At 41.6% G+C, this 15,455-nt stretch overlaps 1 protein-coding gene across 2 annotated transcripts in view; it reads right to left on the reverse strand.

Moving 5' to 3' along the window:
- Positions 1-3,227: 3,227 nt before the first annotated feature.
- The window catches only part of JADE3 (jade family PHD finger 3), a 65,952-nt gene continuing 53,724 nt past the window's right edge, over positions 3,228-15,455 (reverse strand). For both annotated transcript variants that reach the window (XM_066545182.1, XM_066545180.1), the window contains 4 exons: positions 10,876-10,992; positions 9,939-10,412; positions 8,207-8,324; positions 3,228-6,697 (listed from right to left, as the gene is read on the reverse strand). In XM_066545182.1, coding sequence (XP_066401279.1) covers positions 5,805-6,697; positions 8,207-8,324; positions 9,939-10,412; positions 10,876-10,992 — 1,602 coding nt within the window. In that variant the 3' untranslated portion in view covers positions 3,228-5,804. The remainder of the gene's footprint in view (positions 6,698-8,206; positions 8,325-9,938; positions 10,413-10,875; positions 10,993-15,455) is intronic.

The raw sequence follows: 15,455 nt of genomic DNA on the forward strand, positions 1-15,455 counted from the left end.
CAGCCATTTGTAACGAGTGTAAACTACAACTTGCTTCTTAATATCTGCATCACCTGGCTCATCCAGCTTTTCAGCCTCTGTCCTTCCTTTAACCAGGAGAAATGTGTGGCTTGTTGTATAATGATTAATCAGGAAAAAGATGAAACAATGCCCCTACTGCATTTTAGAGGAAACAAGAGAACAATAGCTGAGCCAGTTTTAAGGAGGGAAAGCACTTTGGTCAGGTTCCATTCAACCAGATGAAAATGGAGCATAAAATGCCAGTGACAGGGGTTCCCAAACTACCCAGCACCACCCTTCTGAGATAAGGAACTATAAAGGAATGCAGCCAGACACTGGTTTCAGGTGAAGTGGGTGGGCTAGTTCAGAGGTGTTTTTCCCCCTCAGATGACTCATTCCCTCACCAGAGCCTGCATTCCCCAAGGTATAACCAGAGCCATTTTCTCAAGTGGCATATAACACTTTTTCTTTCTATAGGTACTACTCTTGAAGTCTGTCACAAGGCTCAAGAGCTCTCAGACGACCAGGAGATTTCTCGATGGCACCTTCTTTTATGTTGCTGTTGAGCTAAGTTTCAAATCCTTCCTCAGGACACTGGCCCACCAATTTTATGAGCAGAACAACTCTGGAACTGTTATGGAACTGTCAAAATACAACTTTTGTCCTGCTCCCCAGTGTTCTTTCCTTGGGATAGGGTGGGTGGGGCAGCACCTGAGGAAAAACAACAGAAACCGGAAAAAATGTCTTCAGGATGTTTAAGCCAAAAGAAACCATGCAGGTGTCATCATGGAACCTACCCAGAGATTTAAAACAATGTATATCAGATAAAGCAGCCAAGGTGAGGCAGATACCCAGCCCCAAGTCTGATGAGAAAGCAATGGAAGGCAGGGAGGGTCTCCCCAACCTAAAACAAAAGAAGAATCCCAGAGAAAGGTCAGGGCAAGGTGGATTGAGGAGACTGCCCCAGACAGAAGAAGTCTACTGGAAAAAGAAAGTTTATCTGGAAGCTGCATACACAGAGGCAGGGAAATTAATGAGAATATATGAGAGGCTGCTTCTCCTACAACCACGTGGTCACAGAAATTTATCCAAGCTCTCTGCAGAGGGGTGAACTTGCGGAACAGAAACAGTCATGTACATCCACTATTTTCAAACAACTTACCCAACTGCTACATAACATTTTCTTTCAGAAGTCTGTGCTTGCAGTCATTTTAATCCACCTGCCACATCCCACTAGATGCACTCACTTGGTTAGGAGCAGAGCCTGACAGCAGTTATCCCAGGATCATCTCTACAAGAGGTAAATACCACAGAGTTTCACCTCAGGAGTGGGAAAAGTGTTCAGCCATGAAGCTGGTGTAAAAGAAAGGTTCAGAAGCAGCCATAGCAAGGCATCCCTCATGAAACCAGAGCCCAGAAGTCTGTGTGTCTTCACTTCTTCCTAAGGAAGCCACATTGAAGCACTCCATTGTTTTCCATCTCTGCCCTTCCCTGGTATTTTTCCCTTGCATGCCAAGCTCCCAGGTTGTGCAAGCAGCTTTTGTTCCTTAATTCACATCAAAAGCTTATTCTCTTAATAGATGTGTCAATTCTCTGCAGTGCTAAACCTTCACAATTTCTGGGATCATCCAAATTCCCAAGATGAGAATGAGTGGTTTCACTGGATTATCTTGGCAGCTCGCAGAGGCAGGCTTTGGTTCCCTCCCAGGTATCACATCCACACCATGAGTCTGCAGTACAGCCTGCACATCCAGGCCAGGTCATCAGAGCAACCACATCAAAATCAAGGGACTGTTTCAGGCTTACATTTAATAGCCAAACATTTGTCAATTTCTACTTCAATCGTTTGGGATTCATGGTGCAAAGAAAACATTCCACAAGTAATATACACAAGTTATAACTGAGAAACATTTCTTTTAGGGCAGAAACATAAATGCAGAGATGATGGTGCTCAGAACCACTGTGCAGCCCCTTTAGCCTTTGGACCATGTTACCATCAACAAGTAAGCACACTTAATTATTTGATAAGACTCTACAAATAGTAGCTGTTTCTAAATTAATGGGGACACCAATCTCCTTCCTTGGCCCTGTCTTTCCCACATCCCAGCCACAAGCAGACTGTACGTGGAGAGGGAATTAGAAGCCACCAATCAGAAAGTCACAAGGAAGTCTATTGCTGGTATCTGTTGCAAGATGCCTTTAGGGAAGAAGAAATCCTGGTCCTGAATAACAACAAACAGTCCAACACTTACTGCTTCTTCCTAGTGCTGGCTTTTCTTCCCTTCTGTCTGCACCTTTACTGCCTTTTCCCCCTTTTTTACCTCCTGCTTGCTTTTCAGCTGAGGGATTTGGGCTCCATTTCACCCAAGCTTTCTTTAGCTACAGCTCCAGCCTGCCTGGGGCCACCTGCTCAGTCACTCCAGTCCTTAAGCCAGCCCACAAGCATGTTGTTGGCTGCTCAGCTTTGACTCACTGCTGCTGCTGGAGCCATTGCAGGCAGGAGGGTCACAGCTGCCTGCAACACCCACACTGCAAATCCCATCCTTCTTAAAGGCTGCCAGCTGCAGAGCCAGTCAGAGCAGGAGGGATGCTATGGGATCAGCTGTGCAGCTAGCCCAGCACCTCTCCCTCCACCTTCTCCTTCTTCCTTCTTCCCCTGCTCTAGCCCAGGGAGCAGCTCCTCCGTGCCCGCGAGGTACCTCACAGCACCGGCCTGTGGGAGCAGGGGGAACTACAGCAGAAGGTAAAACCCACGTGAAGCCGACATGAGCCCAGGAACGCAGTGCTGGCCCCGCTCTGTCCTTTGCACGCAGGCTGGTGGAAGCTCAGCTGCACACGTCTGTGGGTACAAGAACAGGGATCAGACAGAAGGCCTGGCTACGGCCCTTCCTCTGTAACTCACTTTGTCCGACCAGGGAAAACCAGCCATATTACAGCATAAGCAAATACATTGAAAAGGGAGGCCAGGGCAGCAAATGGTCTGTTACATTTGCTCAGCTAGGCAGAAACAAAAGCCAGGCTTGCACTATTTCCTATACACAGCAAATTAGTGCTCAGCGACTCTTTTTTGGGAGGCTGAAGGGGAAGGGTTTTCCTGGATACTTAACTTGTTAAAGTGTTGCCAAATCGGCAGAAATAATTTACTCCTGATGGACACAGAACTGATGAGTTTTACAACCTGCCAGACACAGAGGGTAAAGCCCTGAATAAATCACAACAAATGAAAATATTGTTAGCAGTTTCATAATTTAATGAAAAAGTACTTGTAAAAAGGGGACATCTGAAAAAGACCGAGTCCATCTTGGAAAATTGAATATATATATATTTATATATATAAAACAAAATGCAAAAACACAACAAAAAATTGACAAATAAGGTTAAGAGGTAATACTTCAAACAGTTAGCCACCGAACGCACAATAAAAACTAGCAAATGCACTTTGGGGACAATACTTGAGAACTACATCACCAAGGGCTCCTTCATATGTCTATTAAAATCATGTAAAATTAGCAAAACCATTGCCCAGACTGGAAACAACTGAATTGATAACCCCAGAAGAGCAGAAACGCTGAGTTTTGCTGAAGCACCATTTTCCCTCTCTTCTGTCATATGCTTCCAGCCACAAAATAACATGAACACTTTGCTGACCTCCCAGATAAGTGTTCCCAATAAAAGCTTCATAAAATTTCATGGCCAGTGAGAGAGGATTACTAATAAATATTGAAGGAGAACTAAGAGAATCAGAACCAGAATACAAATGAACAGACATTTGTTTACTTATTCTGAATGACCCATGGCTTAGAACACAAAGCATTTCCCATAAAAATAAAATATATGGAAACCTAAATTGCTACTGCATATTTACACCAAAAGAAATAATTTTGAAGATACAGCTCTAGAAAGATCAATTACACAAATATACATAAAATCAAGAAGTAAAAAAAAAAAAAAAAATTAAAAAAAATTAAGATGCATGAAGCAAACAGAGCAGATTGGCCAAGTATACTTTTTTAAAAATGATTTCACTTCTGAAGAGTCCTCCAGCCCCTGACCTGCTAGTCCTATTGCAACTAGGGAGATTTCAAAGTTTAAAACAAATCTGAAAATGTCATTGCCATTTCCCAACCTAAAAGCAATAAATTAAAACTATGAAGCGAAACTAAGCTGCTGTTCAGATTCTGCATAGTCATCTTCACGCTGTGGGGGGGAACATCTTTTTGTCTGTAGACAAAACTGAGCCCTCAACAGAGCTGTACAACGTGCCCTACACAACCTGTGGGTCGTTTCAGCCAGTGATGTGGGGACAGAGGATGTTGGTGTTTATGAAATGTACAGCATTTCAGACAAAAATAGTGCAGTAGCTTTGTTGATCAACACAACACCATCTGTAAAACAAGTTAGTTTGTATTCAAACAGAAATCCCCTGTCTTTGAAACAAACAGAAAGGGATTAATTCCCTTCCCTTCTCGACTCCTCAGTCAGTACTGGCTGAAATGTAATCACTATTTAACAACTGCTGATTTTAAAGGACATACAAAAAATGTGTTAGACTGGGAAACAGCAACCGATCCAGAGGTTGAAAAGCAGCGTAATAAAATAGTAGATTTTCAGGAATTAAAATAAACCATCTTTAATTAAACCATCATACTCTAAATGATGACTGGCTAAAATTTTACAGACCTAGATGCCAGAAGACTCCTATGCCTGTGTTCAGGCAACTAGGGTTGAAAATCTGCACCTGAAAAAAAAAATTCAGCTAAAATTATTTCTAATTCAGCTGACTTTAAAAATACCAGGTAAAAACACCTCTGGATATGAAATTTCAATTTCAAGAGGAACCTGGCATCACCGGTGATTGCCTAAATGTAAGTGTCAAATAGCATTTTTCTTTGAAGTAGTACATCTACTTTTGTAAACACTATCCACAAAATTAGCCATCTGTACTTGTTAGCTGGGTAAAATATTTACAAGTGCATCCCACAACAAGCATCTATGTACAGAGATTAAAAAAACTGAAGTACTAGAAGTTGTATATTTACAAAATAAGCGAATTATTGTGAAGAGAAACACAACCTTCAGCAAAAGCAGGGAATGGGGGGCATGTCTAGAGGTCAGCGAGTTTGGCAGCGCCAGCGACGCCTGCTTCCGCCCTCTGCAGGGAGCCTGCAAACGGCACTGCAGTCCAAAGCCTCCTGCAGAAGGGGATCAGCACTTAGTAGTCACTTTGGGCCTGATCCAGCAGAGCACAGCGGCATGTGCTCGGATAGCTGAGCACAAACGTTCGCGGGGGGAAACCAGCAGGACTTTCCATGTGCTTAACTTCCTAACACATCCGCAAGCGCATTGCTGGATCAAAGCCACACTGCAGGTGCCATAACAACACAGTTTCAGTGTCTCCGTTTGCAGTCTCTTGCAACACCTTAGAGCAATGCAAGGACTTCTTCTAAACCTGTCCACCACCACCAGACTGCCTCCACATGAACACGGTGCCTTGCACTTAAGTTGGCAAGGGGGAAGCAGTTTCCTGAATTTTTGCACAATTAACTGCTTTGTGCTCTCCCAGATGTTACCCTCTGACAAAACACACAATTTCCACAACTTTGTGGATAACTGAGCTAACCCTGCAAAGACTGCAAACCAATTCACAGTTGAACAAAACTACTCTGATTTCTCTCCCTCCCCCATCCCCTACTGCAGCTCTTCCTAAATAGGTCCTAGACTATTTTCTGGAACCTTCTGATGCTGAGCTTTGCACTGGTACACCGGAATACATAAAGGCAGAATTACCCCGTGGGGGCTTCTAATCACCTTTGTACCGAACTGTGAGATATCATATTCTTTTTGTTTCTATTGTGACAGTCTCTTCCAAAGTCCTTACTTGGGCTTTCTCTCTCTGAGCTACTTCGTCTTAACCTCACTTGTTCTTTGTTTTCATCACTTTCTGCTTCAGAGTCACTCAGCTCTAAGTCAGGACAGTACCCATCGTTGTCCTGGTATGGAGCACCTTCAAGTGCCTGCTTGCTCCACAAGCGATCTTTAGTTGCAAATCTTCTCGTTGGCTTTTCACAGCACCGGAGATCTTCCGTGGTCCTCACCAGACTGTTGGTAGCCTCTTTAAAGGACCGGCTGAAATGTTCTATGGTGGATTTGCGGAATCCACTCTGGCTGGCCAAGTGAGCCGTGAGCACGGACTCTTGTTCGTAGGACGTCTGGCTGGAGCTGTCTCTCTGGCTCACATCTCCAGCCCTGCCCATCAGACCATTGGATTTGGACACCAGCCTTGAGTTCTCCTGCTGCAGCCGCCCGTTCCCGATGGAAGACTGTCCATGCAGAGCAGCCTGGAGTGCTAAAGGCTTCCCGGAAGGCTGGCCCCGGTGAAACTCCATCAGCTGCGTGGGGCCAGAATCCTTTGCCTCGCTCCGAGGCTTGCCGATCCCTGCCAGCAGCCCATTACTTCTGCTGTCGTGCTGATACCTGGCATAAGATTTTGCTTTAATTTCAAACGATTCCTTTGACATTGGCACACTCCGTTTGCTGTAAACAGTGCTGTTGTTGTCAGGAGAAAGCGGTCTGTTGCCAGGCTTCAGCGAGTTATTTCTGCAGTCTCCCAATGCTGATTTGGGCATTTTTAACTTCAGGGTGATCCTGGGAGGTGGGTAGAACAGTGTGTTCTCTAGTGCACTTGTCAGGGTATGGCCTACAGGAGAGAAAGAGGTGAGGAAGCAGAAGAAAAAGAAAAAGAAAAAAGGCTTTTTAAAAAAGTGTAACTTCTTTTGCCATCGTAACAAGTTTTATAGTCCATTATACGGTCATGCAACAGTAAGAAGCATTTGCAAATAATTAGTGTGAAATTATTTTAGGACACTAAGGAGAAGTTGGGATAACCAAACTGTTCCAAATTATCCACCACTTTGGAATTTAGGTAAGCATTTAAATATTTCCATTAAAAACAACAATGTGCCCTTTTTACAGGGCTCTAAGCCAGTGAATTGAACCAGTTTTGAGATATGACTGAAGTTGTTCCAACAAAGCTGTAAAAAAGGTTCATATTCAGTTTTGGATGAAGAAAAAACAATGCTTCAAACTGAGTTTCAATTTGGACTTAGTTCAACTCTCTGCTTCGTATTACAAAATTCTCTAAGCTTTAAAAGTCTTTTTACCTCAATATACGAGTTGTTTGTGGTAATACATGCATACAGCACCCACTGCAAGTATCAAGCTATTATAATAAGTATTTAAAAACCACTTGTATTTGTAAAGATATTAAATAAACTTAGTAGACATTTTTAATAAAATGCATTTACACAAAAGCAAGGAGCTTCAGAGTGCCACTGCTTCCATGAAGTACTAGTCTGATCTAAAACAGTTAAAAAAAAAAACCCTTATCAGTACTAATGAAACCTACCCATGTTTCAAGGGTAGAGAAAAATGCAGGAAGATTTCACCCTAAACTGGTGAAGTATGTATCTTGAAAGACCAGCGAGATCTTAATTTCACACAAAAAATTAGCTGCCTTTCCTATTAAAAAAATCCCAGTAACTACACTGGTATGCATATGCTCTTCCTCTTTCCAAATGCTGTGTTCCTTATTTTAAAAACTTGCTGTAAATGCTAAGGGCAGAGTGGGGTTTGGCACCTCAGCATTCCCAAAGAGTTACTAGTCCCTATTAATACCCAGAGTACTTAAACTCTTTTGGGAGGAAGGAGAACAAATGCAGATGGCAAGCTAAGAAATCTGCACTGCTCATGACGTGCACAAGGCACACGAGAACAGCAGCAATTCCCATCAGTCACTCTTTCTCTTGCCTGAAGGAATCAACTGGTGACAGCCAGCAAAAAAGCCTTCTCAGCTGGGTGAACCAACCAGCAGGGTGGAGCTTGCTGTGGAGAACCAGTGCCACACACCAGCAGCCCACCAGTGCAAAAACCTAGAGATCACCAGCAGCTCATTTCTGCTATCTGGATGCCACAGTGGTAAGCAATAGGCATATACCAGAAACAGCTATAAAATAAAGAAATATTCAAGTAAATATTTTAAGTGATTATAGAGTTCTCTGTGTTGCTACTTTGATTGACTATGTACTTGAAGAAAATTCTTAAAGGCATTTTTACATGTTGAAAGCACTAACCAGGAACATAAAGAGAATACACTGCTTTGGTTTAAATACAGGCAGGATTTATAAGTATTCTACATTTATATGATTACCTGCAGCAATTTCCTGATTAATGAGTTGGACTTGCAAGTTGAAGACCTGTTCATGTACTTTACTGTGGGACAACTTCAGTTTCTCTCTCCTGCTTACCATGTAGCAGAGATTTCTTACCTATGGAGGAATAACAGGAGACTTAAAAGGCAATAAGAAAATAAATCCAGACATAGTTTACAAATTGTATCAACAACGTTACTTGCAAAATCCCTTGGTAAAGTTCTTGTGAATTACTGTGAATATTACTGAATGTACCTAACTATTAAAAAAATGTTCAGCCTGGAAAAGAGAAGGCTCTGGAGAGACCTCACTGCAGTTTTTCCTTATATGAAAAGGGATTGTAAGAAAGAGAGACCAGAGCCTCTAGAGACAGAAAAAGAGGTAATGTTTTTGAACTGAAGGAGGGTAAGTTTACACTGGGTGTAAGGAAGACATTGTTTACAGTGAGACACTGCAACAGGTTGCCCAGAGAAGTTGTGGAGGCCCCATCCCTGAAGTGTGGATGGGGCTTTTAGTAACAAGGTCTCATGAAAGGTGTCCCTGTCCATGGCAGGAGTGTTGGAACTAGAAGGTCTTAAGGTCCCTTCCAAACCAAACCATTCTGATTCAGTTCCACATAATTTTATTTGTTTGAGTTAATAGCAACATTTCCACCTAAGGCGAAAGAGTAAGAAGAGACACTGGAAGTTCTTGATAAACACCTAAAAGTGCAAAACACAGAAACAGCATAGGGGCTGGTTGAAAGGTATCTGCCAAATAAACTTTCCCTAGCACTCAGTTCCATCAGTTCAGAACTGGAATCTCTTTACCTAGAAACAAAATTCCAAGATCGCCAAATTTATATATATCCCCAGATACAATAGAATAGAAAATCTTGTGGCACAAGAAGTTCAGAAACTTGGAAACAGGCATTTCAAATTATGAATTCCCTCCACTCAGAAAAAGCACATAAATTTCAACAATATTTGGTGCAAACCAAACATTTATCAAACAAAAAGCTTGACACGGTCTCTTGAAATAAAAAAAAACACCCCCAAATACCAACCCGCCATCTGAGGCATGTTATGGGTTTTATATTTTTTCTTAAAGTACGCTTATATATCTAAAGCAGTCCTGGAAAAGATCTGAGATTGATTATGATAGATTAAAGACAACAGTTACAATGATAAGTACAAATCTTGGCTCCAACAATCTTCCTGTATCTTCACATTGTTCTCTCCCCAGTATTGTTTCCCCTTTTATACAACACTAACAGGCAGCCTCCAAGTGGTAACAAGCCTTATTCTTATTTTTTGTTTAATAAAAGTAACATTTTTTCTCATTTCATCTGTATCACTAAATACTACTACAGCGGGTCAAATAAATTTCTTCATTTTTTTAAACATTTACTCAACTGAAGCTGAAATCACAGAATCAATTACCAAATATGTCCATTGTGCATAGAAATATGCATCTTAAAACACATAAAGGAATAACCTTTAAGCAAGTCAGGAAGCCCTGCTTTCACCTTGGATCTTTCACTGGACTGAGAGAGGCAGCTCCTGAAAGTCTCTGCAGCAGGCAGTGCAGCATATCAAAAGATTAGAGTTCAAGGCCTTACTTTTATTATTTTTTTAAATTATCATTTTCAAAATCATCTCACTTTGCATCCCCCATTCTCACTTTCATCCACAAAGAAAGACCTTGCTCACCTGCAAATAGTTTTTCAAAACTTTACAAGTTAATTCTTACCCTCTCTAGGTCCTGCCTTAAGTGCATGAACATCCTCATGCGAGTATGAATGCTATCTTCTTTTGGCTGCACCAAGCCATTTTCTTCATCCTCCTTGGGAGGAAACAATGGTTTGTTAAAGTTACTTTTTCGCTTTAATTTCCAGTAATTGTAGATAAAGTCTACAGCAAATTTAGGAAGGCCCAGCTCTGCTGCAACATCCTCCACTTTTACTAGTGAGTAAAACTCTTCTTCCAGCTCTCGGAGTTTTTGGGCTCGCAGGCTCGTTTTCTCACTCTCTGTTTGCTTCTGCTCTGGCACACTCTTGGGGTGCTCCTCAACATCAGGCAGCGAATTCTGTTTGTTCTTGCTGTGCTTTAGACAGTACGACTTGAACTTGACTTCATCCCCATCATCCAGGATAGTCTTCATCTCTAAGCTATGCTCAAAGGCACAGGTGACATGAAAGGCAGTGATGCAGCTTTTCACAGAGCACTGCAGACAAAATCAAACAAAAAGCCTCAGTTACTAATTACTCAATTACTAACAGTAGCACCAAACTAGAAAAAAAGGACATAACTACCTCAACTACATGAAAAGCCATCCCTACCAAAACCAATTTCCTACACTTCCTTAAAAATATTGATCCCTTTGAAATTGGTATTACCCAATATAGTATTTTCTTGTTTGCAGAGTGTTCAGTGGAAGTTTTCTGTTCATCTTTGATACACATAACAGTGGCTCTTAAACACCTCAGCCTTATTCAAAAGATGGCAACCCAGACTAATTCTTCTGTCTAGTCAACTAATTTGATAACAAATGGCTATGAAGCAGACATCTATCCAACAGTCATCTCCCTTGTAAAGCATCTCTGAACACAGGAAGAAGAAAATGCAAAACCAAAATTGCCCTTCTGACAAATTCACCCCTGCAGAGTCACTATGGGACAAGGACATACCTGAATGCAAGCACCAGTTTTCAGTTTGCATAAACTACACACTAGAGCCCATCGACTTGGTGGAATGTGAGACACCTTTGTGATTGGCTCCATCCTTTCTGGGCAAGCAATACTAACCTGTAAAGAAAAAAAGCAGTGCAGAATACAGTTATCAAAGGGAAAAAAAAAAAAAAACAAGCTCTCCATATATATCAGAAGAAGAAAGCCATCCATTCATTTCTCTTGCAGCAAGATCTCCATGTACTCATACTTCTCAGAAATGGACCCCAAAAGATTCCACACGCAGACAATAGTGTGGAATACTATCAGTTTAACCTGATGACTCAAAGTTGCAATTATTCAAAACATGTGAGGCACCTACAGCACCTCAAATGAACCAACATCCTGATTTGAGCCAGGACAGGGTTAATTTTTGCAGTAGCCAAGAGGGAGCATGGCTAGGACCCAGAGGTTATTCTCACATCATTTTCTGAGAGTGGGGGGAAGGGCTCTCTTCTGGTCAGGTAAGTGTGGTGTGAAGCCAGTGGTTGGGTAGCACTGGCTCTGTTACTGATATTGTAGCTCTTACAGTCCATTTTTCTTTGTTTTTTTTTATTGCATTTGCTGCTTCCAGTAAATTCTTCTTTTCTTGACCCATGATCCTTACCATTTGTGCCTCCAAATCCCCTCTCCAGCCTGGTGCAAGGAAGGGGGGAGTGGTGCATGGTTTGAAGTGCTTCAGTGGGAACACTAAATTGGGGAATACCATTCTTAAACCACTAGCAGTTGAGAGACTGCTGCAAGTGTCACTCTAAGTTTATTTCCATTCCCTTGTGGTTTTGTTTTTGGGGTTTTTTTTCCCCTCTGTGTTGCTTTTACAGGTCTAACTTTAAAAAATGTCATAATACAAGCCCCTCAGAACAAAACAGGACCACTTTCCTGAGAAGTTCCTTCTGTAAAATCCCTAGATCTGCTACGGTATCTACTTCTGTCAACTCAATATTTGGGACAGAACCAGATCTATCAGTCAGCAGCCAGGAAAAGCCTTGCTTCCCAGCTCTGCCTCTCCACTGAGCACTCTCACCACAAGAGATAATCCTAACACACTTTCCTAACTATGGACTGTATCAAATATAATTTGAGAAAAAAACCCAACAAACTTCTCTTATTACAAAGCAGGATATATTGTCTTGTGCTAGTTTTCACAGACTGAGTCTGGATGATCAATTTATCACTGGTAGACCAGATGATAGATATTACTAAAAGAAAAGAAAAAAAACACCTATATATAGACAGAATCGTTTTTCCTATTCTTTGTGATATTAACTTCCACATATCCATTGTGATAGAAGTTTCTCAGTTGCCTGTTGTCTATACAGGGAAATGAAGACTTTCCTCTATGATCTGGAAACCAAAACAGATACATCTATATCTGTAGACATCCCTAAGCCACTCCTGACAGGATTTATCCAAGCACAGAAAACAAAAACTTGGCCAGCTCTGAATGACTAACATGCAGAACTGGGCCAGTATGAGAATGGCACACGGCAGAATATTTCAGTGGGTAACTGTCCCAAAAACACCAGCCTCCAAAAGCTTAGATTTTGACAACACTTTTTGAATTCAGCAGTTGTGTGCCTTGGAGGGCTACCTGGCTGAACCAAAACCACAATGCTGATACTGTGCTGATACACCACACTTTCTAAAAGCAATTCATCTGAATAGAGCAGACCTGTATTTCCTGTGGTGGGAGTATGGGCTTCTTCTCAAAGGGGTCAAGCCTAAGAATTCAAAGAAAGGATGTTCCTAGGTCATGCTCTGTGGCAATGTGAGGTCAGAAGAAAGCTGATGGCTATAAAAAGCAGTTAAGGGTGAGATTTGAACAACAATTACTTTCTTTTTCTAGAAAATTACTACATTATAGTAATTTTCATAGATTAAATCTACAGTAAGAGACACCCAGGAAAATCTGGGTTGGATGAATTAGTTTAACATGTAATAATTAAACTGGCAACTTTACAAGAGCTGGTAGACAAAGCTGAATTTTTTAGCTTCCCTTTGGAGGTACATCATCAATCACTTGATGCACATATTCATTTTAAAACCTGTTTAATCCCTATGGATGAAAAGCTTTCCTTCAGCAGACCTCCTCAGTGAGGTAGACTTAGCCAAAGATAGCAGTGCTAAGTCACAGTTGCTATGCTCAAAATATTTTTGCTGCTCTCTCCTTATCATGCATTGCTTTAAGGATCATTTAACTAGGTGGAAAGAACAGCTTTGCAAGAGATTACTCAGTTCATCATTTCCACATTAGAAAAAAAAAGATGACCAATAGTTCATGAATTAATTACATAAATGGACTCAAATAAGATAATGTTTGTTACAGTACTTCCCTCTCTGATCTGCCAAGTGCAAGCCCACATCTTCTGGAATATACTGAGTGCATGGCATTTCCCAAAGTCTTCATTACGAAGACACCAAGATGCTTCAGAAGGCTCAGGTTTTAAAGAAGATAAGTCAGGCAATACATGATGTACTCATGAGACAGACGTGGCTAACAATTTAACCTCTTGTGGCCTTCCTATAAATTGGTGGAATAGTGACAAGACTGTCCCTGGAATGCCTGAGTAGCTCAACAAAATCATGGTCAGTGCTCTTCAGTATCATCAAATGTAGCTCTTTTGCTTCCAAAATGAAAGAAACTTTCAAGAAACTCTTTTGGAGTTGCTTGGAAGCAAAAGAAACTCTTTTGCTTCCAAAATGAAAGAACCTGACTTGACCATGCTCAGAACAAGTTGCACAGGTATTTCTGAAACAATATTGTAAAAAGATTGATTGTTACCACCGCACTGAGAGACAAGACTTCCCTTAAGAATCAAGGGATTTCATCAATGTGCCAGGTTGTCTATATTCTTTTCAAAAAGAAATCAGAATCTACAACGACTTTTTTCTGGAGACTGAGTAATATCAGCTTTTCACTGGGCTTTTCAGCAGGAGCTGGGAATTGACACAGACCTTTTCCCTGTCCCTTTCTGTCCCCTTAAATATTCTCCCTGCTCTTTCCCCAGAGGAGACTCATAAGGTCAGGAAGCATTTATATTGGAAATACTGTTCATTCACCTTGTAATGCTGACTGTGACATTACCCCACTTTGTAAAAGCACAAAGAGGCACTTACAGAGTCAGGTGCAATTTATTTACACTGGCCTTGTGCCACCTGCATGTTTCTGCAGAGAGGAGTCAAGGCAAAGTCCGTTTGAACTTTGCTGCTCACAAGGGATCCAGAGAGCAGAAGCCAACCTTCTCATCCCCCAAGAACTCCCATTCCAAGGCAGAAATGATCCATCTGCCATAACATGTAGTCATTTTCTCCATTTCTTCACTTTGCATCAGGTTACATCTTGACTGCTATACTCTGAAGAAGTTCTAGGAGTGGGAGAGAGTGAAGACAGTGGGTTGTTGAAGCCTATTATCGTGTTATGCACATGATCAATCACCCTGCTGTCCTATTCTTCCCTGCTAACTGTGCCACCAGCAGCTGCACCAGTACACAAGGATCTGCATCAGTGCTTGGGAAGGGCAGCCCAGTGGCTTGAGCACAGCCACTCACAACAGCTGCTCAGGACAGTAAATTTTATCTTTGCTCTATAGCCAGGGGAGTGTTAGCACTTTCTGCTTCAGTTAACACCACATTGACTGGCAGAGAACATACCTATAATAGGTTATCTAAGGCAGAGAAATACCTTGACTTTCAAAACACTCAATACAGGTTTTCTGGTATCAATGTTTCCTTTTTTGATTTTTTTTTTTTCAATTTAGAAGAACACCTTTTAAAAAGACATGAAATAGACCATGTATTTACACTAGAGCAAAGTAAAGGCAGAAGAAAAAGAGGATATAAACCAATGAGTACTCTTTGGAAAGTAAAAACCTTCAATCATCCCAATCAGTCAAGGGAGCGAAAAGAAAACTTTTAAACAGCATTAGCTCCCAAGGAAGGCAGGGAAGAAAAAAGATTTTAAGACAGTGCTGAATGAATTAATGCAGGAGAATACCTGGCACAATTGACTTCAACAATGCTAGACTACACTTGGTGACTCATGAAGCCTCTCTGAACCTCTTGTCACAAGACACAGATGTTTTATAGCCCCTTCCTCCCTGCTTTCTGCCTTGCTTCACTTTTTTAAGGTCTCAAGAGGAAATACCAGTGACTTTAATGTTTCTTTTAGGGAGTTCCAGCATGCTAGTACCTTGGGAGAAAAAAAAAAATAGATACATGAGAATACACATTCTCCCCTGAAGCATCCATCCCTGGGTCTCCAAACTCTGTCTTTCTTGCCCCCTGCAGCACACAAGGCCACTCCAAACAGGAACTGACCTGCCATTTTAGTAGAGATTTACAAAGGGTTTTCCTGGCTTCTCTGGTAACTGAATTGTTTTACAAGTGACTACACACAAGCCCAAGAGAATGGATCCAAGAGGCATTTCCCATGCCTGCAGGCACACGCCACCTCTTCACTATGCCTGACACACTTGGCATTGATGTGGAGAGGAGGTGTCCAAAACCCGGAATCACTGAATGGGCTGTGGAAACAGCTGGAT

This window comes from Molothrus aeneus, chromosome 2 (assembly GCF_037042795.1).
Source record: "Molothrus aeneus isolate 106 chromosome 2, BPBGC_Maene_1.0, whole genome shotgun sequence".
Lineage (NCBI taxonomy): Eukaryota > Metazoa > Chordata > Aves > Passeriformes > Icteridae > Molothrus > Molothrus aeneus.